Source organism: Mustela nigripes, chromosome 5 (genome assembly GCF_022355385.1).
Source record: "Mustela nigripes isolate SB6536 chromosome 5, MUSNIG.SB6536, whole genome shotgun sequence".
Classification (NCBI taxonomy): domain Eukaryota; kingdom Metazoa; phylum Chordata; class Mammalia; order Carnivora; family Mustelidae; genus Mustela; species Mustela nigripes.
In genome coordinates, this window is record NC_081561.1 from 133,301,002 (window position 1) to 133,319,989 (window position 18,988).

The 18,988-nt window shown below is 41.3% G+C and overlaps 1 protein-coding gene across 1 annotated transcript; it reads right to left on the reverse strand.

Annotated features, from left to right (window-relative positions):
• Nucleotides 1-12,509: 12,509 nt before the first annotated feature.
• Nucleotides 12,510-15,828, reverse strand: TSPYL1 (TSPY like 1). Its single transcript, XM_059401243.1, has one exon. It carries the CDS (start codon nucleotides 15,733-15,735, stop codon nucleotides 14,443-14,445), a length of 1,293 nt encoding a protein of 430 aa, XP_059257226.1. The 5' UTR covers nucleotides 15,736-15,828; the 3' UTR covers nucleotides 12,510-14,442.
• Between the last annotated feature and the right edge of the window lie 3,160 nt (nucleotides 15,829-18,988).

Below are 18,988 nucleotides of genomic sequence, written 5' to 3' on the forward strand. Positions count from 1 at the left end.
AGGGCTGTGCTTCTTACAGAGAGGGCGACCTCGCTCTCCTTTATGGACTGGCTTTTAAGGGCAAAGGCCATGCGGTTGGGCCTGGCCACACACAGGAGGCCAATGAAATTGTAACACACAGAGAAAGCTGCACAGTGATGCTAGGTGACCAATTGAATTACAATTTACCCTATAGTAGACATTTGACCCAGCCTATCACCTTGGTTAGGATTGGCACTCAAAAGACTCCCAAAGGGCGGGGTCCATACTCCTTGGTAGCTAGGGAGACCGTATGCAACCCCCCACTGATCAGATGTCTCCACCTGGCCTGACCCACCCTTGTATTTGAGCTTTGTTACCTGAGGCTGGTTTCCAGGACTTGTTTTTAAGTAAGTCCCATAGGGGAAGGGGAGCAGGGACAGTTTAAGGGTTAAACAACAAGGTTATTGTTTAACCTCAATGGAAGCCTCTGGCTAAAATATAAAAATATAAAACAGGTCCTCACAGTACCAATTCAGTGTGAAGTTTGATGTGGTGGCCATGAAAATGCACCTCCTGGGCTTCCAAATACAAGCCGAGTAATTGTTCAGGAGTCTGAATGCTGCCCCCGGAAATCTATAGCTCCCTTTGCATTCTGGCCCTACCTCCTGTGAGCAACTCTAGCCAATGCCTGAGTGTGGCTAGGAAGCTAAGGCAAGACCATTTCTAGAAGATGTGGGACTCAACTGACAGCTGCTCAAGGACTCCTTTTTGGCCTTGCTGAATCTTCCTTGGATGGCGCAGGAGACTGGGACACTTGCACCCAACTTTCTCTTGCTCTCTTTTTCACTCAGAGTCCGATTTTCTTTCTGGTCAAATAAATGCCTCTTCCATCTTTTTTCCAGCTCCCTCCCCATTTCACTCGCTCATACAGTCATTTCCCCTAATAAAATCTTCGCACATTTCATCCCAGCTTGACTTCTTTTCAGAGGATCCAGAATAAAATATTTAACAGATCATTTGAACTTCTCAGTTTCCATTTTTATATCTTGCAAATTGGGGGTTGGGGGACAGAGAAAGAGCTAGAAGTGGGGAAAGGCAGTGTCTTAAGAAGGCCATGCCTGCACTAAATGACATGATGAAATAGTTAGATGGCTATACCTAAGAATCCCTAGTTCTGATGAAGTCCCAGAACCTAAGTCAGGTTCGGTGGGGTGAGGTTCGGAGCTGATGACTAAAGAAAGAATTCTTAAGACATCTTTGGTGCAAAATGGTGGTTTATTAAAGCACGGGGACAGGACCCGTGGGCAGGAAGAGCTGTTGCCCTGGGTTGTGAGGAGTGGTTGGTTATATACACAGGAGTTGGGTAGGTGAGGACAAAGGGGTGTTCAGAAGGGCTATTGGGGCAAAGAATACTATCAGGATATTGAAGGCTTAGTTGCTATCAAGTAAAGACAATTGGAAGTCTGGTGGAATGTTACATTCCTGCTATCAAGCATCCTTGTTAATGAGATTTAGGTTTTAGAAGAAATTTAACTTTATTTACTTTTCCTTCTACTTCCACCTCCTTCGGTTTTTTTATAGAGGGGAGGGTGACATTAGGGCTTGAGGAACTGAGTTCTGTGTCTTTGGAAATTGGGCTATTGATAAGGTAACTTCTTTGTTGTAATCTCAAGGACATTTGCAAACCAAGGGAGACTCCTGTCTTGCAGGATTGTGATCTCAGCAAGAGCCGAAGGCAGTGGCCTAACCCACTGAGCCACCCAGGCGCCCCCTCTGAGAAGATTTTGAAGACAAAGATGTGCACTTGGAGCAGAATTAGACATCCAGGGTTTAAATTGTGACTCCATGGGGCAGTGAACTCAAATGTGATTAAGAATATAGGTATATATCGTGTGTTTATAATGAAAACCACATTCAGGAAACTAAGAAATGAAGCAGGAGCAGCAATAGGGTTTAGGGCAGTGACCCCCAAACATTAGCATACATCACAATCACCTGGAGGCTGGTTAAAATGCAGTTGCTAGATTCCACCTCGAGTTTGATTGTACAGGACAGGAGTGGAGTTCTCAAATTTGCATTTCTAAAATGATTCAGGTGAACCCTATGCTGCTGGTTTGGGGACCACCCTTTGCAATCTACTGTATTAGGGTAATGAAGAGTAGTAGGTTGAAGCTGAAGAGTTGGAGAGAAGGTCCAAGAACATCAGAGAATCATCTTGTAGGCATCTGAATGTGCAGAAACGAAAAGGGAAACATAGGAAGATTGTTGGATAAGTATGTCTGTACTACTTATAGGTCAGTATGTCCCTGGCAGACTCAACATCTTCAGTGATGCAATGATAACAGAGCCACTTAGTTTGTAAATTAAGGAAATCTCCAGAGAGATCAACTTTTGCCTGGAATGGAAGGAGAAAAGTAACAAAAGAAAAAAAGTAATTCCAAAATTGAGATTAAAAATGAAATTATACAGCAATAAGAAGAACTTGCAAATTAAACCACACAAGTAGAGTCAGCAACTTTTTTTTTTTTAAAGATTTTATTTATTCACTTGAGAGAGAGAGCATAAACAGAGGGGAGAGGTAGAGGGAGAAGCAGACTCCTCACTGAGCAGGGACTACCTCCCCCCATACCGCCAAACTCCCCCCACCACTCGGGGCTCATCCTAGGACCTGGAGATCATGACCTGAGCCAAAGGCAAATGCTTTAGCATCTGAGTCACCCAGGTGCCCCAGAGTTAGCAACTTTTATTTAAGCACAGAAAAAAAGTCAAAATAGTAGAAATGGACAAATGCAATTCCAATTTTTGAACTGATGACAATATTTTAAAATCTGTTATTTATTGTTACATTTTACATACACTAAAATGCATGAATCTTAATTATACAACTTGACAAGTTTCGACAAATGGATACATCCATGTTATCAAAATCTGGTGTGTTAGAAATGGATGCATTCCTAGAGACATATAAACTACCACAACTAAACCAGGAAGAAATAGAAAACCTGAACAGACCCATAAAGTAAGATTGAAGCAGTCATCAAAAATCTCCAAACAAACAAGAGCCCAGGGCCAGATGGCTTCCCAGGGGAATTCTACCAAACATTAAAAGAAGAATTAATTCCTATTCTCCTGAAACTGTTCTAAAAAATAGAAATGGAAGGAAAACTTCCAAACTCATTTTATGAGGCCAGCATTACCTTGATCCTAAAACCAGACAAGGATCCCATCAAAAAAGAAAATTACAGACCAATATCCTTGATAAACAAGATGCAAAAATTCTCACCAAAATACTAGCCAATAGGATTCAACAGTACATTAAAAGGGTTATTCACCACGACCAAGTGGGATTTATTCCAGGGCTGCAAGTTTGGTTCAACATCCACAAATCAATCAATGTGATACAATACATTAATAAAAGAAAGAACAAGACCATATGATACTCTTAATAGATACTGAAAAAGCATTTGACAAAGTACAGCATCCTTTCCTGATCGAAACTCTGCAAAGTGTAGGGATAGAGGGTACATACCTCAATATCATCAAAGCCATCTATGAAAATCCCTCCACAAATATCATTCTCCATGGAGAAAAACTGAGAGCATTTCTGCTAAGGTCGGGAACACGGCAGGGATGTTCATTATCAACACAGCTATTCAACATAGTACTAGAAGTCCTAGCCTCAGCAAACAGACAACAAAAAGAAATTAAAGGCATCCAAATCAGCAAAGAAGAAGTCAAACTATCACTTTTTGCAGATGATATGATACTATATGTGGAAAACCCAAAAGATTCCACTCCAGATCTGCTAGAACTTGTACAGAAATTCAGTAAAGTGTCAGGATATAAAATCAATGCACAGAAATCAGTTGCATTTCTCTACACCAAAAACAAGACAGAAGAAAGAAAAATTAAGGAGTAAATCCCATTTACAATTGCACCCAAAACCATAAGATACCTAGAGGCAAAGAATCTATACTCATAAAACTATAAAGTACTCATGAAAGAAATTGAGGAAGACACAAAGAAATGGAAAAATGTTCCATGCTCCTGGATTGGAAGAACAAATATTGTGAAAATGTCTATGCTACCTAAAGCAATCTACATATTTAATGCAATTTCTATCAAAATACCATCCATTTTTTTTCAAAGAAATGGAACAAATAACCCTAAAATTTATATGGAACCAGAAAAGACCTCAAATATCCAAAGAGATATTGAAAAAGAAAGTCAAAGTGGGTGGCATCACAATTCCGGACTTCAAGCTCTGTTACAAAGCTGTCATCATCAAGACAGTATGGTACTGGCACAAAAACAAACACATAGATCAATGGAACAGAATAGAGAGCCCAGAAATAGATCCTCAACTCTATGGTCAACTAATCTTCCACAAAGCAGGAAAGAATATCCAATGGAAAAAAGATAGTCTCTTCACCAAATGGTGTTAGGAAAATTTGGACAGCCACATGCAGAAAAATGAAACTGGACCATTTCCTTACACCACACACGAAAATAGACTCAAAATGGATGAAGGACCTCAATGTGAGAAAGGAATCCATCAAAATCCTTGAGGAGAACACAGGCAGCAATCTCTTAGACCTCAGCCGCAGCAACTTCTTCCTAGGAACATCGCCAAAGGCAAGGGAAGCAAGGGCAAAAATGAACTATTGGGATTTCATCAAGATCAAAAGCTTTTGCACAGCAAAGGAAATAGTTAACAAAACCAAAAGACAACTGACAGAATGGGAAAAGATATTTGCAAATGACATATTAGACAAGGGGCTAGTATCCAAAATCTATAAAGAACTTATCAAACTCAACACCCAGAGAACAAATAATCCAATCAAGAAATTGATGAAGTCCCAGAACTTAAGTCAGGTTCGGTGGGGTGAGGTTCGGTTCGGAGCCGACGGCTAAAGAAAGAATTCTTAAGACGTCGCTGGTGCAAAAGGTGGTTTATTAGAGCACGGGAACAGGACCCGTGGGCGGGCGGAGATGTGGCTGCCTGGGGTTGTGAGGGTAGGCATGTTATATACCTTGCGTTTGGGGGGGGTGGTAAAGGGATGAGAGGTTTCAACAGAGTTTTCACATGTTAAGGAGGGCCTACAAGGTGCCGGGGGGGGGGGGGGGGGCCTTGCCCTTATGGCTTGATCAATGTCGTCTTTAGGTCAGGCATTAACATCAAGATAGTTGGGAGATTCTTGGTGGGGTGTTATGATCCTGCTATCATTTACATTCCCTTCTACCTCAGCCTCCTCCAGTTTATGGTGGGGAGGGAGACATTAGGGCTTCAGGAACTGAGAGTTATTTGCCTCTGGAAATTTGTGCTATTGATAAGGTAACCTCCCTGTTTAGATCTCTAGGACATCTGTAGAGCAAGGGAGATTCCTGTTCTGTAGGATTGTGATTCCTGCAAGTTAACTATTTATCATTTTTTGGCAGTCAGGGGTGCCTGAGGAACGCTACACATATGGAGGGGGGCAGGTGGAGAGGGGATGCAAGGTGCCAGCTCTTGCTCTGTCCTCAGCCAGCCTCCTTCTCCCTCATCAGAAATGGGCAGAGGATATGAATAGACATTTCTGCAAAGAAGACATCCAGATGGCCAACAGACACATGAAAAAGTGCTCCATATCACTCAGCATCAGGAAGATACAAATCAAAACCACAATGAGATACACCTCACACCAGTCAGAATGGCTAAAATTAACAAGTCAGGAAATGACAGATGCTGGCGAGGATGCAGAGAATGGGGAACCCTTCTACACTGTTGGTGGGAATGCAAGCTGGTGCAACCACTCTGAAAAGCAGCATGGCAGTTTCTCAAAAAGTTGAAAAGAGAGTTACCCTATGACCCAACAATTGCACTACTGGGTATTTACGCTAAAGATACAAATGTAGTGATCTGGAGGGGCATGTGCATCTGAATGTTTATAGCAGCAATGTCCACGATAGCCAAACTTGAAAGAACCCAGATGTCTAACAAAAGATGAATGGATAAAGAAGATGTGGTATATTGGGGCGCCTGGGTGGCTCAGTGGGTTAAACCGCTGCCTTCAGCTCAGGTCATGATCTCAGGGTCCTGAGATCGAGTCCTGCATCGGTCTCTCTGCTCAGCAGGGAGCCTGCTTCCCTCTCTCTCTCTCTGCCTGCCTCTCCATCTACTTGTGATTTCTCTCTGTCAAATAAATACATAAAATCTTTAAAAAAAAAAAAAAAAGACGTGGTATATATATACAATGGAATACTATGCAGCCATCAAAAGAAATGAAATCTTGCCATTTCCAACAACGTGGATGGAACTAGAGGGTATCATGCTTAGCGAAATAAGTCAATCGGAGAAAGACAACTATCATATGATCTCCCTGATATGAGGAAGTGGAGATGCAACATGCGGGGGGTGGGGGTTGGGGGGGTAGGAAAAGAATAAATGAAACAAGATGGGATGGGGTGGGAGACAAACCATAAGAGACTCTTTCTCACAAAACAAACTGAGGGTTGCTGGGGGAGGGGGGTAGGCAGAGGGTCATGGGGTTATGGACATTGGGGAGGGTATGTGCTATGATGAGTGCTGCAAAGTGTGTAAAACTGGCGACTCACAGACCTGTATCTCTGGGGCTAATAATACATTATATGTTAATTTAAAAAATTAAATAAAAAAAGAAAACATGGTGTGTTACTATCACTCTTGGCAGTTTGCTCATGCTTCTTCCCAGTTACTCTACTAACCCTAAGGCAACCACTCTTTAGATTTCTATCACCATGGGTAAGCTTCCCATGCTACTGAACTTCACATATATGGAATTATATAGTATGCACTCTCTTTTTAAAATTTATTTATTTAGAAAGAGAGAGCATGCACAGCGAGGTGGGAGGCAGAGGGAGAGAATTTTAAGCAGACTCCACACTGAGCTCAGTGCTCAGTATAGGACTTGATCTCAGTACTCTGAGACCATAACCTGAGCCAAAATCAAGAATCGTATGTTTAACTGACTGGGCCACCCAGGTACCCCCAGTATGTACTGTCTTATCTGGCATCTTTCACTTAAAAATGTTTTTGAGATGCATGATATTGCATGATCAGTAGTTTGTTCCTTGTTGTTGCTGAGTCATGTTCCGTTGTTATGAATACACCATGATTTATTCATTCACCTTTGGTGGAAACTGGTTTGATTCTAGCTCTGAACTGTTATGAATAAAACTATTATGAACATTCTTGTGCCGTATATAAATTATACTTTAATAAAGAAAATACATTAATAAAGAGAACAATGACAAATTCCAAAAACAATAGATTTTCTTATCTATTTTTAGGTGACATCTTTGATCACTTAAATGAGCAAGGAGAGAGGGATACTGCACAAAGAACACTGAGGTGGTAGGGATTAAATATTTATCACTCAATGTTAGCCACTATCATCAGTGTGATCAAGAAAATGCAAATAGATTCAAACTATGTATATGGACAAAAAAGCAAGTGGAGAACACACTCTTTTACCAATACTAAGCCACCATAAATTCTGGAATCAGAGTTTGAAGCATAAAGAAATAAAGACTCAGAAATGAAGTTACTATTTCCGAAGACACTCATGTCTTATATGTATGAATCAGTTGTCGTGGCTGATTCTGCAATACAAACCTCTGCTTGATTAGTGGACTTCAGCCTGAAGAAATGTGTGCTGAAATCAAGCCTTAATAAGAAGACCCATATTTCTAGAATTTTGTAGAGGAGTACATGAATCTTAAAATAAGTTTCTATGTATAAGTTTGTTTGCTGATGCCCTAGGACAAAGTTAAACTGGGGGTGGGGGGGGGGAGAAGAATATGTGGATCCATAGTTTATAGTAAGATCCTAAAGATGTTGTTACTCTGAAAGGAAGCTGCCTGGGAGACAACAATGACCTGGCTACAGACAAGATTTGCAAATGACATTAGGTTTGCAAATGAAATTAGGGAGTAAAATTACTCATTAGGAATAATTAACGATCCTCCAAGCACGAATAGGTTAAAAGAATTAGCCTAATTTAATAAAAATTAATATAAATACATGTTAAGTGTTGGACACAAACTTCAATGAAGTATAATATGAAGAAGCCTAACTCAGTAGTACATGAATACTTTTTAAAGCATTCACTTTGGTAAATTATTTTAAAGATTTTATTTATTTATTTGACAGACAGAGATCCCAAGTAGGCAGAGAGACAGGACTAGAGAGGGGCAGCATGCTCTCTCCTGAACAGAGAGCCTGATCTGGAGCTCAATCCCAGGACCCCGAGATCAGGACCTGAGTCAAAGGCAGAGGCTTAACCCACTCAGCCACCTAGGGGCCCCATCACTTTGGTAAATTTTAATCTTATTAGGAATGAAAGGGATAATATTGCTGCTCCAAAAGTTAATGTTCTCCCAAGATCCACTTAAAGAAACAAACTATGTAAAATATAGGTGATAAGAATCTCATTCTATTTTGTTGTTTGGATGTTACTTTGCTCAGTACAGGGCATCTGACTTCAGGAAAAACACCGGCATAATGAATCTTGTTTATTAGCATACACAATGGATAAGGAACATTGAAGGAATTTATATATACCCAGGTTGGTGGTAGTGGTGGTGGTGGAGGAGGTGGAGAGCCGTTGAGGTGAAGGACAGGATGATGATCTTCAAGTACTTAACTCCTTTGTGGAGCCAGGCTAATTACATTCTGCAAGAATACAAGGGTCAAAATATGGAGATGTGCTGAGAGCCTACTAAATGCCAGGTCCTTTGCTATAGCTGGGTATTGTAAGGCAATATGTTTCTGAGAAAATCTAATAAAACTGGGAAGGGAGTTAATATTCCCTCACACGAGGAGTCCAAAACAAGGTTTTCAAATCTGTCTGTACCTTTGTATCTAATTTAACTGGTTTGAGGGTAGAGCCTAGGTATCAGAATTTTTTCAAAGCTCCCTAGCTTTTTTTTTTTTTTTTTAAGATATTACTTATGAGAGAGAGAGAGAAACATAGCGGACAGGGAGAAGAGCAGAGGAAGAGAGACAAGTAGACTCTGTGCTGAGCGCAGAGCCCAATACAGGGCCTGATCTCAGGACCCCCTGAGCACGACATGAGCCGAAACCAAGAGTCAGATGCTTAACTGACTGAACCACGCAGGTGCCCCACTCCCCAGCTATTTATAATGGTCAGCTGGGTTTAAGAAAAATTAGGCTAGACAACTGTCTGGATATAAATGAGAAATTAAAATGGAGAGGAAGGTAAATGGAAATTACTATTTCTTACATATTAAATGCCAGGCATTGTGCTTGGCATTTTTCACACTCTAACCTGTATTAACTATGTCAATACTTGGAATCTTTTAACACAGTGCCTGGCACATAGTAAACTCCCAAATGCTTTCTACAACCTTATAATGGCATTCTCCAAATACATCCTGGGAGAATATTGGCTTACAATATAGGTATTAACATCCCTGCATTATGGACAAGGAAACCAAGGCTCAGAAAAGGTTTTTCTTTTGGCTAATGTGCTAGGTAATAGGTCGGAAAACTGATGTAATCCCCGTTTAAAGCTAGTGTTTCCAGGTACCTGGCTAGCTCAAATAAGAGCATGTGAGTCTTGATCTCAGAGTTTTAAGTTCAAGCCTCATGTTGGGTGCAGATATTACTTAATAAAATCTTTGAATAAATAGATAAATAAAATAAAGTTAATGTGTCTTCGCTATCTCTTAAGGCCACTAATAAGACATTTGGGTATTTATGAAAATTAGCAGCTTACTTAAGTGGCCTTTTTTACTTTTAACAGAACCATTTCTTCCTCACCTGTTCTCCAAAAAAACAAAACAAACAAACAAAAAAACCATGAAATGCAAATACTGAAAAAGTGAAGCCAAAAAGTAGACATTTTCTTAGTGTGGCCTAATAGAAACTCTTCTGTAAGTCTTGAGTACCCCAGAGACCAAAGAAAATGTATTAAAGTGGCCGTTCAGAACTGAATAAAACACTTCAAACAACATGGAGAAAGTACTGCTCACAAATAAGATATCTCCCATATAGATAGTAAATAGATAAATATTATATCCATCTCACTCACAGTCTAGGACTTCAATTATATATTAAGGGGAAATTAGCCCTGAAAGGACAGTCGTGATCATCTCTGACAATTTCTTTTTGCCATGTTAATCCTGAGTTTTCTTTTGTACATGACTGGTTTGAATATTACTGAAGAGGAAACATTCAAGGAAAAAATACCCCTTCAATGAGACAGTGAGTTCCTCCAGAGCAAGGACAACCATCACTTTACTATCCCACATAATCCTTAATAACCAATATAAGATAATAATTGCTGCAAGGCTGCACTGCAAGGCTACCCTACTTTTCAAAAATAAAATATGCTTCAAGTGGTGAGCATTAAATTGACTTGATGCAATGCTAGATTCTGATTTTTTCTGTTGCCTGACCAATTGTTAAAATTTAGAGCCTATGTTAACATACACAAAATGGTGTATTTGATAACAGAAATTTTCTTTTTTGAGCTTCATGTACTGTGTCTGTTCTGAGCTTCATTTTTGTAAATCAAAGATACACAACACCTTATTCTAGAAAAATATGAAGCTATAGGTCCTAAATATCAATTAGACACTCCTTTAGATAACCCAATATAACTACTAGTGCTAGTTTGACACCCACATGTACTCTACTTAGAACCAGAAACATTTGTACACTGTTTTACAAAGTACAGAGTATATATTTTTATATATTACTTATTTGTCAGAAAAAGAGAGTACAAGCAGAGGGAGCAGGAGGCAGAGGAAGAAGCAGGGTCCCCACTGAGTAAGGAGCCCTTCACAGGACTCGATCCCAGCTTCCCAGGATCATGACCTGAGCCAAAGGCAGACACTTAACAGGCTGGGCCACCTAGGCATCATGTGAAGTAGTGAGTATGTCTTAAGGTACTCATGGAAAAGTTGATAGGAGACATTTCATTTTTACACTTTTTTTTTTTCTTTAACCCATTGGCATCTAGCAATACTTTACCCATCTTAAACTCTAACTAGATAACCCTTTCTTGTCTTGGTTTTTTTGGTCACAAAAAAAATTCACAGGGAGAAAGTTTCTCATGTATTTTATACACTTTTGATATATCCAAGAAGCCTAGAACCATGCTGTCCATCTAATTTAAAATTTACCCGTAGCCACAAATAAATGAAAAATTTTTACTAATGTATTTAACCAATGTATCAAAAATATTACCATCTCAACATGCAATCAATATATACAATTGAGGTATTTTACAGTTTTTCCATACTTAAAGTCTTTGAAATCCAGTGTTTATTTTACACTCAGAGCAGATCTCAATTTGGACTAGACACATTTCAAGTGCTCAGTAGTCACTGGTGCCTAATGGCTACTGTATTGGACAGCACACGTCTAGAGTCTAACTCCTACCTCTAGTGTTAACAGTTACCTTAAAATATACAAAAATAAAGCACATAATTGTTGATCCAAAGTTAAGTAATGCTCTGCTGAAGTAGCAAGTGAAAAGGTTAAATGTTATAGGGTTTAGACTTTTCTAATCACTTAAAAATGAAATTTACTTAAAAAAGGCTTTGTAAATTTTTTCCCCTCAATTTTACAAATGCCTTAAAAACCATCTTCTTCCCATTACTTCATCAAGCCTTTTTGGGTACTAGGGTATTTTGTTCTCTTTTGCCATTTGAGTTATTCATTTTGTCATTCAATATTTATCTAGTAACAACTATGTACAAAATATGCTAGGAGCAGTGAGAGATATAAGATACCCCATCATCTCTTTCACAGAGCTTACAAACTCGAAAGGAAGTGAAAATACATTTGTATTTTACCGTATCACTGTGTCATGTCTGCTTATCAGTTTTTCCCCAATTCTTTAACAATAAAGGAAATTATTTTATCTTCTTATTCTTGTTATCTTCCCAAGGCCTGACAAAATGCCTTAGTATTTGTGGAATTCGCTGTTAACAAACTATACGCTATTTTCTAAAATAAAAGTCCCTATAAATATACCAAGTACTAGAGAAGACATTTCATTTTCTCTAATGGGAACAGAAAAAATGTAAGGCAGAAAAGTTACCTCTGAGGCTCTGAAAAATTTGACAGGAATAGAAGGTGGGGAAGTTTGAAGAAAATGAACAAATTTTTACAGCTAAGAAAGTATGAGGATAAAAGAATTGATCACTTATGACAGAAACTGTTTGCTTATTAAACGTGCAAGTGAATAAAAAAAGTCTGAATGACCTGAGACTATCATTTACAGAGACAGAAATGGAGGCTTTAAGAAGTGAAGGAAGTGGTGGTGTTGTACAAGCTATATGGAAAAAGGTGACATCATGAATACTGTTAACATTTTAAAGCTAAATCCAGAAACCACCCTCCCAACCTTGTAAAGTACAAGCAGTGTGCCCTAGTTTCTTACTTTTGGGATAATGTCTGTTGTATCCATTTTTAGAACTTAAAGTTCTATAATCTGTTGTTATTTTAATCAATTTCTTCATGCAAGTTTAGGGCAGGGTGAAAAATAAGAAATCTAGCAGCTTAACATGCTTTTATTTTACTATGACACATACAAGGAAAAACAAATATGCCAATGGTACACTTTCAATTTGAACAGAGCAATCTCACAAGTATTTATATTTAGGAAAAAAGATGCATCAATTTCTAAGTTATACCCAGGATAAATTATTAAGCAAGACAATCAAACCAAACATCTTTTGTAGGTTATTCTTCCATGAAGACAACAATCTCCAGTCTTCAGAATCTGACAAAATCAAATTACTCAAACTCTATTTCTAAGGATACAGTTTTAACAGAAACAATTAGTCGAAAACTCTAATATTCATTTAAGTCTCTGTATCTTACAGGAAAGTAAAACTGTTATTTTTTCCAAATATTCCCAATTGAAAGCAAAAAGAAAACCTATACAACTCAATTTTCCCAGTAAGCAGAAACAGAAAATGTTATTTTACTAAACATTGGAAAAACAAAAAACACAGTATTAATCTTTTGCATAAATTAAATCAAATGAAAACAAGAGAAAGCTCCAGAAGTTGCTTTATTTCTTTCCTCTTCTCTAGGAAATACACATCACACTCCAATCCCTCTCAATTCACAATGGAAATCCTGAGAAAAAGTATTTCTCCTCCCATTACCACTGAAAGAGAAAACCTCTTCCTTGAACGCTGTGTCAGCTCATCTTAATCTTAGCCCAATTTTTATCTTGCTCATTTTTTCCCTGTGGTCATCTGCTCAGTTTTCCCCGCTTAGGGAACCCATCAAAATCTCTGGTTCTTCCATCCACTATCAACTAGATATAATTTTTCATTCCATCTAGATCTGTCTCCCTTTAAATCCTCTAGGTGTTGCTAAAGGAGTGGAGAGTGGGGAAGAGAGCAGAGGAAAATAAGAGCTCCAGCAGTCTATTTTACAGGACAACCTGTCCCTGGAAATAATGAAGAGCTAAAACCAAATTAAACTAAAAGGCCTGCTTTTGCAGATGCTTTTGAGCTATCTTTTTTTTTTTTTCTTTAAGAGACAGGAGACGGAGAGAAAGTGTACTGCCACCCTGGTATTTAATAGCGTTCAGGATTAAGGAGAGGAGGCACAAGAGGTATACACTACGTTTCGTGTGAATTTACTAGCTGAGGCCAAGAAAGCCTGGTAGAATGGACACCATCCTTACTCTGGCCATAAGAATAAGGTTTAACATGTCACTTTGACCACTAGCTTGACAGTTAGTAGTGTTCTGCATCATGAAGATGGAGGGAAGGGGAGGTGGGGAAATCTAGATCTTTTGGGTGGAGGAATAGAAGGGTCTTTGTATGCTGGCAGGAAACCTGGGTCCCCCGGCAGTTCTAGAGATTCTTGTCTACCAGAAACGAGACAGTGGGGCCAACAATTATCTGCAAGGTAGGCAGGGGCCCAAGGTGCGTAGGCAAGGCCAGTAGTAGGCAGTAGGTGGTGACCAGAGGTGCAAGAGCAATGGAATTACATAAATCACATAGACTAAGTGGCACACTGCTGCTCTCTCTGTCCCACAATTGTCTACAGGCTACGTGCCTGTACTAAAGAGCCAACGTGGGTAGAATGAGCTTCTAGGCAAAGCTAGAATTCCAGGTGCTAAGAGCCAGACCAAAGGCCCTGAGAACAAACAGGGTCCATGCAGTACAGATAAAGCTAATGCAATTTACAGCATCATGTGCTTGGTCTAGGAGTAATGTGAATCATGACCATGCAGCATGTGACAGTAATGCAGAATGGCATGAAGGCCATGTGGAAATGGAGGACCATGGCCTTCAAAGTCTCAGTCTTGAGGTTGAGGAAACAATGTCCAGAGGAAAAACGCTGTAGAAATGGAACGGGGGGGGGGGGGGGGGGAGGGAGGAGAGACACCCATTTCTGCTGTCCGAGCACAGGTCCAGCAAGAGGTGGCAGGGGACCTTGTGCAGTATTTCCAAAGGCAGAGACTAACCAGACTGGAATCCAAAGGGCCTGGGGATCTCTACTGGCTCTCTTATTGGACGACGTCTGGCTCTGCGGACTCCTTCACGCAACAGGTAATACTGCAGTGGATTGGGCCACAAATCCTCTTTGATAATCTCAGCAATCTTGTCGGACTCTGGAAGGCTGTGGTCTGAAAACCAGGTGAAGAAACTGCAGACGACATCTTGGTTCCGGCGAATGAAGGACTGAGGTTCATGGCCCCGGCGCCATATGATTGGAGTGGAAAGAGACACCACCCGGCCGGAGGCTCTGACCTCGTATTCTTTGACAATAAGCTTGTTTCTGAAGTAAGGGTTTCTTCGAAAGAAGAACTTGAATTTGCAGCCAGTTCTAGGGTGTCTCAGCTCCTTGACCTCCAAATTGGTTATGTATCTTAGCATCTCTGCATCTTGGCCCCTAATCATGGGGGACAACTGGGGGTGGTTCCGAAAGGCGGTGACCCAGAAGCCCGGGATATTCTGAATGATGTAGTTTCTCCTCTCCAGGTAGTGCCGACGCATTCGCCCAAATTTATGCTCCAGTTGCTGAAAGGCCCTGTCGGCCTGAGCATTCACAGTGTCCAGTTCCATCTGGATGGCTTCCAGGGGGTTCATGCGGAGATCCATATTCAAGGGTCGGGGCCCCGCTTCTTCCTTCTCCTCCTCCCCCACTCTGTTTTCCTCCACCATTTCTCCTTCTTCACCTACTTGCTTCTCTACTTCCATCTTTTGTTCCTCGTCCTCCTCCTTCACTCTTTCCTTCTCCACCACCTCCTCATCCACTGCTACCGAGGAAACGGTGCACTTCTCGGTCTCCACCTCCTCGGCCTTCACCGCTGCCAAGACCTCAAACCCGAAGCTCTCCGGCTTCTCCCCACCGGGGCCGCGCGGCTCTCGGCTCGGGCGGCCATTTTTCGGGCTGTTGTCCGTTGCCACGGACACCGGCACAGCTTCCGGGCCTTCCGTGAGAGGCGGAGCCTCCGCCTGCCCCGCTTCGGTCGCCTCGAAACCGCAATCCCCACCGCCTCGGCTCGGGGCTGGGTGGTCACAGCCCGCGGGGGCGTGGAAGGTTCCCCGCCCCTCTGGAAGCTGAGGCGGTGGGAGCGCGACCGCGTCCAAGCTTCCCGCACCCGGCTCCGCCATCACCTGGGATACCTCGGTCTCCTCACGGAGCTTCAGGCTGTGGCGTGGGTCCGGGTCTCCTGGGATATCGCCGGGAGTCGTGAGACTGCGGGCTTCGGGGGAAGAGGACCTCTCAGCCCCAGCCAGGAGGCTCATGTCCGTAGCAGCCCGACCAACGGCAGATTAACGTCTGTTTTCCTCACGGAGACCGCCCGCGCGCCAGCCGGCGCTTCGCCCCGCCCACTCTCTACTCTCGCGAGCGTCTCCGCGAGGTTGACGTCAGGGCCGTAGATCTCGCCCCCATGCGAGAAGTTGGGGTTTGCTCCGCCCTTTCCTGTAGTTTTATCGTATTTTTACTTGTGTGAGTTTAGTGGGAGGTGAAGCCGTACTTTGACTTACGTTCATAACTGTGTTTCGGAATGAGAGACTGAAGGCAGTGAGGACCCTCCCTGCGGTACCTCTGGGAACTGCCTCCAGCATGCCAGCTGGGGTGAACTGTGGCGACCCCAGCACTCCCCTGCCTGTCGTCGTCTGAAAACGCGTTTCACTGGTTTTGCAGAGGAATTTTTCAGGCAGGAGTGTAAATCTATTCCTTGTTACCCAGTAGTGGCCAGGAGCAAAAATCTCTTTATTAATTTATTTTTTTATTTTTATTTATTTATTTATTTGACAGACGGAGATCCCAAGTAGGCAGAGAGGCAGGCAGAGAGAGAGGAGGAAGCAGGCTCCCCGCTGAGCAGAGAGCCCGATGCGGGACTCGATCCTAGAACCGTGGGATCATGACCTGAGCCGAAGGCAGAGGCTTTAACCCACTGAGCCACCCAGGCACCCCCCAAATCTCTTTATTTTTAAACTAACGTGGACAGCAAATTGTTTCTCTCTTCTCAAGTAGAAAGCCCTTTGGCCTCTGACATCACTGGGAGAAAAAACTACTCCGCGGCTTTTTTACCGCTAAAGTGACGCGTAGTATTAGTCCTTGCTCGTTCCGAATTTATAATCTGCCTCAAAGAGGAGTTTGTGCTACATAATGTCTGCAGGGATTAAACCAGGGTCAGTTCGCTGAATCTTGCTCCGTGGCTTCTCACTGCAGGAAATTAGAAGAGCTATTCTCAGTCCAATAAACTATTAATCTATTCACGAATTGAGGTCTGCAGAGAGGTAGGAGAGGTTGACCCTGTTGAAGTATGTGTTCATGGCAGTCAGTTCCCAGAGTTGAAGAGGGAGGTCCGTGGACCTGGTTGTTTTAGTTCGTTTAGCTTGTGAAGAAAACTGGTGTTCGAGAGTTCCAAGGCCTCAGAAAAATACCAGTGGGAGACCTCCTGCCATGATTTTTATAAAGGAAAGCTAATTAAAATGAATAATTGAGGTAGTCTTGAAGTAGAAAACAAACTTGCAGAATGCCAGTGTGCGGTTAGTTGACTCAAAGTGCGAAATGGGCAAACTTTTTTTTTTTCTATTTCCTTTGCCTTGGATTGTAGGCTATTTTAATAATGGCCCCCACAGATGTCCTCCTCCTGATCATCAGAACCTGTGAATATGTTCTCTTCTGTGGCAAAGGGGACTTAGCAGATTCGGTTAGGTTAAAGATAGGAAGATGGGAAAATCACGTGGATTATCCAGGTGGGACCCATGTCATTATAATGGTCCTTGTAAGAGGGAGGTTGGAGTGTCAGATTTTGAATGTGTGATAATCAAAGCAGAGGTGAGAAAAAGAGATTTGAAGATGCTGTGCTGTGGACTTTGAAGATGGAGGAAGGAACCGGGATCCACGGAATAAAGACAGCCTCTAGAATCTGGAAAGGTAAGGAAATAGATTGTCCCGTAGAGCCTTGAAGGAATGCAGCACTGCCAACATCTTTGTGATGTCTAACCTCCAGAATATAAAAAATAATAATTTGTGTGGTTTTAAACTACTAAGTTGGTGGGAATTTGTTACTAAAGCAATATGAAGTGAATATGCCTTGAACTGAAGTTTGGTTGCATCTCTGTGTGTGTCGTGTTTTGCCTAGCAGCCTCTCCCTCATCCTTGCCCATTGCTTCCTTTTGAGGTCCTGCTTCCTGCCCAACAGCTGTGATGTATCACATCCTGAGCGTCTTTGGTTATCAAGACCAGAATTAGGCAATATCCAGAAAGAGAAAATTAAAGCCAAAACCTGTGACAAAAAATATTTGAGAAGACTGTGAACTCCAGAAGGACAGGGTCATAGTTTTGTTTACCACTGTTTACCACGTAGGTAGCACACTGCCTTGCAGTGTTACATTATCAGAATGTTAAATACAGAAACAAGTGAACAGAATACAATTTCTCCCTCCTGGTGCTTGGTGCTTGGCTGACAGTTACTCTTGTAGATAAGAATGAATAATGGAATTTTCCACAAGGCCCATTTCTTTCTTATTGCCATGAAATCATCCTCTATTTTGGAATAATCTAATTTGGCCTAAAGTGGAAACTTTCATTATTCTAATATGCCTTCTGTTTTTAAGCAGAAAACTCTATTGCCAGGCTTTCACCAGAACTAGATGTGACTTTATTTGTCAAGGGCACTATTATGTCTGCAAGTGTATTTAATTAGTGCTCTAACTGCTAATGTTAGGAAAGACTCCAGCAATAGATGGTGCATGTAAATGTAATCAGGATTCTGGTGAGTGTTAAGTGTTGAAACGCTGTGGAGGAAACTTTCCTTCTTTAACTATCAGTATATTTGGAAAAGACATGATATGGGATATTTGGTTGAATACACAAAAATGAGGAAAAACTTAAATTTCTCCTAATTTTAATTGTCTGAAAGTCCCACTGGAGAAATGATGTGATGATAACTCTTTATTGTAGAAGATGGAGAGTGTAAGTTAAAGTAACTTTTGAATAAGGGAAGGTCCAGGGAGAAACATGGTTTTAGAGGGAAAAGCAGATTTGTGTATTTTATGCCACTTTTTTTTTTTAAGAGTTTATTTATTTATTTGACAGACAGAGATCACCAGTAGTCAGAGAGGGAGGCAGAGAGTGAGAGGGAAACAGGCTCCCCGCTGAGCAGAGAACCCGATTGGGGGGGGGGGCTCTATTCCAGGACCCTGAGATCATGACCTGAGCCAAAGGCAGAGGCTTTAACTCACTGAGCCACCTAGGTGCCCCTGAAACTTTTTAAAAAAATCTTTTAAGAAAGAATCTTTTCGTGGAAGAAGGAACTCTTTAGGATTTCAGTCTGCACCAAGTTTCATGTGCTGAAGGAGTTATCTTGCCTTGCAGGAAAAAAAAATATGGTTGCTATTTGCCACAAAAAACTGTACTTAATATATTAATAATATTATTTGCAGCTATTACTTGGAGACGTTTTTTCTTATCTTTTTGAACCTAAAGTCTTAAAAGGAATATGTGTCTCTTTTACATGACACGGTTATCTTGCTATCTAAA

What these genes read in the sequence shown, in the direction of transcription:
- TSPYL1 (XM_059401243.1), bottom strand. Translation starts at nt 15,735, where the DNA reads ATGAGCCTCCTGGCTGGGGCTGAGAGGTCCTCTTCCCCCGAAGCCCGC.